Source organism: Acipenser ruthenus, chromosome 31 (genome assembly GCF_902713425.1).
Source record: "Acipenser ruthenus chromosome 31, fAciRut3.2 maternal haplotype, whole genome shotgun sequence".
In the NCBI taxonomy this organism is placed as follows: Eukaryota; Metazoa; Chordata; class Actinopteri; order Acipenseriformes; family Acipenseridae; genus Acipenser; species Acipenser ruthenus.
In genome coordinates this window covers 11,111,498-11,118,990 of record NC_081219.1, presented here as the reverse complement: position 1 = coordinate 11,118,990, position 7,493 = coordinate 11,111,498, and the positions used below count along the sequence as shown (strand labels likewise).

The window sequence follows — 7,493 nt, the reverse complement described above, 5'->3', positions numbered from 1 at the left end:
AAAGTTTAGTGCACTCCAGGCGCGGTTTTGAAATAGCCTGTGAAACTTAATACTAAGGTTTTTACTCGAGTGGTTTTCTTTTCGGTAACAGATCCATGTGTCCTATATATATATATATACGCGAGAGAGAGAGAGAGAGAGAGAGAGAGAGAGAGAGAGAGAGAGAGAGAGAGAGAGAGAGAGAGAGAGAGAGAGTAATAGATGGGCTTCAATAAATTACAGGAAAATAATTCCATCTAGGGGTTCTGTGACGTCATAAATTACGAGACTGAAGTTCGAGTAATTTATAAACTGTCACAGAAACCCGAGATGGAATAATTTTCCTGTAATTTACTGAAGAGGCCCATCTAGTATTTTTTTTTATACTACATGGATACCCTTGTGATGCTAATATTAAAGAAGACGATTTTGTCTGAGATACGAATGTACCAGCTTTACATCATTTATTTTAACGTATTCTCATTTTGTTGGTCATGCATGAACATTTCTGTACTGTCGAGTGATTGAAAGCGGTACATTTTGTGTTTGAATTGAAAGTGTGTGTGTTGTGCTGACAGCACGCTCTCCCCTCGATGCAGCTGTTGCCTTCTTGCAGAGAAGCATCCCAGTAAAACAGAGTGGGCTTGGTTGCGTGTTTCTATTTTCTGCAGGATACTGCCTGCAGCAGGAACAGAACATCCTATTTTCCTGGCAGCAAGCCTTCTTTTTTCCCGTTTTTTTTTTCTTCTGGAACACATGCCAAGTACAAAACAATGATCTTTTTACTGTATTCTCGCCTCATTTTGCCGTACTAAACTACTATGTAATAAAACATTTATCCATTGTATAGCCTACCCAAGCATATGGCCTTAGTGGACAGCATTGAAGATATGTGAGTAAATGAACATGTCTAGAGATTCCTTCACTGAAGCTGGTAAAACAGTACCTGGTAATATAAACAATACCATAATTATATTGCACATACATGTGTTTATTAACTGGGATACACAGACGCAGAAATGGACATAGGAGTCATTCACACAAGTCAAACGACCGTCAGAGGCAGAAAGTTGCAGCCATGTGAATGTTTCCATTCCAACCTTTAGGGGGCGATGATCGCAATCTTTCTGACAGATACAGGAGACAGAGAGCTCTATTTCTCTCGCCTCATTCACTATTGCGAGTCTGGATAAAGAACCATAAGAAAAAAACTGTACGGAGGACGAAGAGAAGACTGGTTTGAATTCAGGGAAAATCTGTAGCTTCGCGTGGTTTTTCTAATGGTGCCGCAGTAAAAAGGCCCCAATTCTGGGGGAAGCAACCGTAGCGGGATTTTTTCATCGACAGACACCGACACTGCTCCTTGGAAATGTCTGGAAAGATAGAAAAACAAGGTAAGGCAAGCGGCCGGGGCCCTGGGGCTGATGGCCGGCTGGTGGTGATAGGACACCCCGAGGATGCACAGGCCTGGTGGCTGGGACGTTTTGATTTTGTTGAATAGTCATACTGTTTTGCGTGTTTTAAACAAGAGATTGCTTGGAAATAGCAGTCCTTAGAGTTTGTGTTTTCTTGGTGGTTTAAACGTAATTTGATTCCCCTGTTAGATTGTGTGAAGGGGATGTAGCATCTCTAAACTGTTGCTCTTAATCGGTACAAATTCATATCCGTTTCATATAAATCCAAATTTACCGTTATAAATGCGGATATGGTGTATTTAGGTTAGTTTTAAATGTACTATGTGCATCACAACTGTGATAATATCTCGACTGGGTGCAACGCGTTGATATATCATGCATTTGTTGCTTTGCAAACCAAGTCCGAGGGAAAAAGACAACCTTTTCCTTGCAAAAAAAAAGGTTAATAAATAATAAATCATTAAGATAATTTTCTTTAGATGATCATGTTGTCTGAGTTTATTTACATTTGTGGTTATAAATGTGTGTCTGGTCCTGTTGACGTTGCAAATGTATCCCAATTTGTAATATAATACTAATGTTTCTAAACAAGCAATTTTGAAACTTAAATATATTTTGTTTCTATTTACGACTGGCGTTAGTGCAACGCAAGCCTCACATTTCTGATGCATGTAATGTCGTTGCTACACCGGTCGTCAGAGTTGTCTGGCTAGACAGTAGAGACTGCACTAAAATGGTATATTATCTGCCGAATGGGACCGCCGTTTGATAGTTGGGTCTAATGCTACCTTTCAAGAGAAAACATCTGCAACGTATAGTTTGCATCTCCCAATGCAAAGGCGAGATGGGTAAATAAATATCAGGTTTTATAAAGCAGATCCGTCCTTTTAAATTAAACTTCGGTGCTGCTGTAGTTGTGTACTGGCACACACGATCAATAAATAAACATACAACAGTCATGTGGGCTGTGTAGCTTCTAGGAATGCAAAACCTGGTAGATTGATTGATTATTAGCAATAAATAAAATGCATGTGTTTGAAGTTGCAAGCCCTTATCTCAGTCTGTTTGTATTTGTTTATACGCCTGGAGTTGCTTTGAGGAGCAGTCTGTCTGGGGCAGTGTTGACAGGCTGCAGTGGAATGCACTGATGGGATGGATTATTCAGTGCTCTAGCGATTTTCTTCACCTTGGATTCCTGTATTCTATGACAGTCAAATGTAGAATATGTGGTGAACCAGTAATTTTTTTTAGTGGCAAATGTGTGACTCACGGTGGTCATTTTACATACAGTAATGTCACTTTTTTGTTTAATTTATACAGCGTTATGAGTTCTCTCTGAATATTTTTTGAGAATGCTTGTTGTAAAATTTGACACCCTGAGAAACATTTTTAAACTAAAGAAATATTTTACACAATGTGCAACACACTCTCACTGAGTTTAAAAAATAAGATTGCTGTTCTTTTCTTTTGTATGAAAGTTGTTCAAACACAGATTAGGCAGAATTAGTAATACTGTGTACATAGTAAATACCAACACCAACAACAGATTGTCATCCACCACCCTTTCTAGTTCAAATGAGGACTCATTAAAATCCTTTGTACAGCTGTTAAAATTGCTACCACTTGGGAAAGTCATATTTTATTTAACTCAGTCTTACGCAGACTGCAGTGCATACCATTGGGGAGGAGGGGATGGTCTGTCAAAAGAAAATTGTACAGCTGAACTGGAAATCCGAACCGCATTACCACTTGCTGGAGACTCTCCTAAATATCTGCCGGCCTCAGTAAAACTCCAGTAACAGACTACTAGCGCTTTCTCTCAGCTGTTTCTGATCCCTAGGAAGGAGTCCCACAGGGGAGCTGAATAATCTGCCCGTGAATCGGCAGACTGCTCTGAAGGAAGTGTTTCTGTTTATTGAATTGTGCTGGCCAGGCAGAGGTGAGATTGATGTTTGCTGATGGTTAAAGTCGACTGAAGGCTGCACTCTGCTGTTGCATTCTGTACAGATGAGCACTAGGGTGCTGCAAGTACTGGAGCTGTGGTGCAGCGTGGTCACAGAGATCTAGTTGTATGGCACTCAAGCTCTTGACAGAATGATTGAGTTAGCTGGGTACTTTTAGTGCTCTTTTAGGTAAAGGAAAGAGAACTAAAATGGCAGACAGAGTAAGATAAATCCTTGGTTTTTTGGTTGTGGATTTCTCACAGATCACAACTGGACATAAATGCTTTGTGTATTCTGGTAACAAATTGCCCTCCATTTACTATATTATATACTAAGCCTTTGTTTTTAGTTGTGGCAAATACTGTAGATGTAAGCAACCAAAGCAACATTATATACATGGTTTACAGCTGCAGATTTATATTTGAATAAAAAGGAACTGCTCTTAAACCCCAGCCTTTTTAAACCAGTCTGTCAGCAGTCTTCAATTCCCTTTTTAAATATTCTATTTTCAAACCTCATCAGACTGGCTGAAGTATGCTGTGCTACTATGATGCCTGGTGCTAACCCTCTGATATGGCAGTGGATTAGATTTTTTTTTTTTTTTTTTCCAATTGACTTTTTTTTTTTTCTTTAATGAAGTGAAAACTTATGTTCCATGCTGCCTTTTCTCTTAAGCCACTAGTTCTTTCAGTGTTTACCGTAGAATCCATGTGTAATCTTTTAAGATTCTTTTGAAAGAATCTGGATATAAGTCCTGGAGCAGTCTTTAAAAAAGAAAAAAAAAATGTATTATTGCAGTGAGGAGGTAAGGGTAACATGTCGTACTAGCGCATGTGTATGTGTTGGGGTGTGGTGTCTCTTTTTATTCAGCAGCGTGAGAATCTGTTTGCATTTCAGAATATTACCATATAGTCACTCTTAGACCTAAAAATGGTTGCAAAAAAATTCCCATTTGTTTTGATGCACGGATGACTCATGCTTCACAGACAAGGGAAGACTCATTCTTCCCCTTTGCTTTGTCCTATACAAAGGTCGGCCTCTCACTAAATTGCTAAAAGCTTTAGAGCGAATTATAGATCACGATTGACATTAGCAAATGACATTTTGCCTGATGTCCTTTATTGGAGGTGACTGCAAGTTTAGAAGAGCTGTCCTAAATTTCAGCAGCACAGTGCCTCGCTCTTCCCAGAATTAGCATCTCTGATCGTTGCTGTGCATTTGAACTGCGGCAGGTTATACACAGCAGGTGAGCTGTCAGTGCAACACTTTTGAAAACTGGCATCTCGTTAGTCAAATAGATATTCAGTCATTATACGTAGAACTTTCCATTAATTCACAATCATTAATACGAAACATGCATGCAAGTCGTAGTACCCTGAAAAAATGTTATCCAGCCAGCACTAGGCACTACAGGAAATACATGATTTTAGTTAAGGGGACAAAAACCACATAGACCTTCCTTTGCAAATATTGTGTAATCTTAAAAGCAAATAGAGCACTGGAACCTACGTGTGTACAAGTGCTGTACAGTACACAATATTTTTCATAAACAATCAATCATATACACTAATAAGCAGTCAGTGAGTGCATAGAAACATATTCAAATAGATGCAAGTGACGTTGTTGATTTTACTAGGTAGCAAAGTGAAAAAGGGGCGTGTTGTTTATTTAAAAAGTCATAAAGTTAAGTGTAAAATAAGCTTAGGTACTGGCAGTGATGCACATTGTTTAATTCAGTTGAAAGTCTGTGGGTACAGTAATGCATATTTAGGCTAGTTTCTTGTCATTCGGTTGCAGTTGTCAGCAGAGAAACTGAAATGTTATTTATTTAAAACTGTATGTCCAGTTATCAAAGTCCTGCAAGAGTTCAAATCAAGAACACCCTTCCAAAATGTAATGCAGGAATCCAAATAAAATTGTACTTGTCCTTAAATAGTAGCATTAGCAGCAGTGAACATTGCCTAGATTACATGCATGACACAAACCACAGCCTCTTTCTACCTCCGGATCCATGAAAGACATCAGAATGCTCTGCCCTCAGGATACAGCCAGAACTTCACAATAACTACCTAATGAGGCTGCATGCCTTAACAAGAAGGAATGACGTTATCCATTTGCTTAGAATTTCAGACCCGATCACATGACTCTCTTGCTTTCTGTTCAGTGGGCTTTTGTAGCACAGAGGTGTATGTGCTTGTTATACTTATCACCCCAAAGCAGTCTCTCCTTCCTCAATAGCATTTCCTCACAAGCAGGATGTATTTGTTGACACTGGTAAATGTTAATGCATGATTGGATGCCTTTTTTTTCTTTCACTTTCAGAAATAGCTGTAGAGTATTTGAGTCCCACACACACACAATAAGAAGTAAATAAGAAGCTGCCTTTGTGTTCTACTGTTCAGAACTCTCCGGTATGATAAAACCACAGGTTCATTTATAGTCACTTTGGGTCCATCTGAAAACTGTTTAGCCAGTTTAAAACAGCAAATTAAACTCTATGGTATCCACTACAGGACTTTGTCAAATACATTTCACACAGGAACACCCAAGCTTCCCTGTACTCACACTGCTTCACATAAAGAGGCATTAACAGATGAAAAAGCTAATGTTTGCTACCTGCTCCCCTTCCCACGCAAGCAGAGAAAACAAAACACTGTGAATGTGTTTGAGGAGAGACTAAACTGTACTTAATTACAGTATTTTGTACCATTTTTGTACACCAGCGACTGCATCCTGGAAAAAGAGTTAATTTGCAATGTTCTCTATCATGTTATTTCACCATACAGGCAGTGGTGTACCAAAATAAGTAAAATATTACCTAATAAGGTTATTTGGTAAAGCCCTGGGTGGTGTCGTGTGTATTTCAACAAGTTTCATGAGGCGACGTATTTGAATGGGGAAAATACAACAGAATGGGTGTTAAAAAATGACTTCCCATTTCATTATAGGATGTCATTGAGAAATCCATTAGAAAGAGCTGCTTTTGAAATGTCTGAGTCTGCAGCTCCCTGCCTCTGAATTCTATCTGGCCGCAGACAGCAGCCCTGCTTCTGTTGTCTCCCCAAAAACAAACAAAACAGGGAAATGGATTCAGACTTCAGCAGTTTCCTATTTAACAATCATATCACTAAGGCATCGAAGCCTGTTGGCTGCACCACCCATTGCTCAAAGCTACAGAAACTGGCCTGAATTCATACAATGCTGCGGTTCAGATAACTCTGTGGATTAAGCTGAGTGTTGCGCAGAGAAAAACAAAGTGCATTGCCTGGAGGCTGAGAGGGTTTGACAAGCCTGGATGTGTAGTTAAGTAGCTGGCTGACTGAAAGTGGAGGGATGAGGCACACGATGCAGTTGTATGTTCTGTATGCTGAACACCAAACCCATAGCCATCAGCGGCCAGGGAAAAGCTCTGAAAATATGGCCCTAGTTGGACTTTCTGATTTGATATTCTGCTAAATAAAAATTAGCATCGCATCTCGTTACTTTTGGAAAACCTAGTGTAGTTTGACCCTTGTTGCTATTTCAGGTGTCTGTGATACTTTCGATTTGGCCTCTCATTTAAAACGCTTTGAGATGTAGGGTTGTTGTCAGTGCATTTTTTTTTTATATATAAAAAGACATCCACTATATTTAGCACATTTTTCTGCTGTTAACAAAATGACTCACTGCAGCTTTTTTCAAGTGAAATTTCTCCAGCTGTTACTTATTATAGCAGAATCCTGGCAGGGCAGACAGGGAGCTCAGTCTCTGTAGTTAAGTCTGGGTCAGGTGAAACAGCAGACTGGAGGCAGCCATCCAGATTCCCAATAGACCAGTACCTAAGCCTCCAAATATGCATATATTTTATTTATATATATATATATATATATATATATATATATATATATATATATATATATATATATATATATATATATATATATATATATATATATTTAAAATTGGACACTAAACAGATTTATCATTTCCACACTGGAGTCCATACTGGAATAGAAGCTTTCTCTATGGGCTGTGGTCACTGGAGCAGGCAGACACCAATCAAGCATTACAAAGTTCTATTCCCCCAGTTGGCTGTGAGCAGGAGGAGAGCAGAGCTGTCAGGAGGGAGTTGATCTGACTGTAACTGGGGCGCGAGAATACACTTGAGTATAATCTG

General features: G+C 39.1%; 1 protein-coding gene across 11 annotated transcripts in view; it reads left to right on the top strand.

Moving 5' to 3' along the window:
* Window positions 1–996: 996 nt before the first annotated feature.
* The window catches only part of LOC117396940 (rap guanine nucleotide exchange factor 1-like), a 70,380-nt gene continuing 63,883 nt past the window's right edge, over window positions 997–7,493 (top strand). For 2 of the 11 annotated variants that reach the window (XM_059005552.1, XM_059005551.1), the window contains exon 1: window positions 1,002–1,373. In XM_059005552.1, the coding sequence (XP_058861535.1) occupies window positions 1,349–1,373 (25 nt within the window). In that variant the 5' untranslated portion in view covers window positions 1,002–1,348. Of the gene's footprint in view, window positions 1,374–7,493 lie in introns of all 11 variants that reach the window. The other 9 variants (XM_059005554.1, XM_059005557.1, XM_059005547.1 and 6 more) reach the window with 8 other exon arrangements.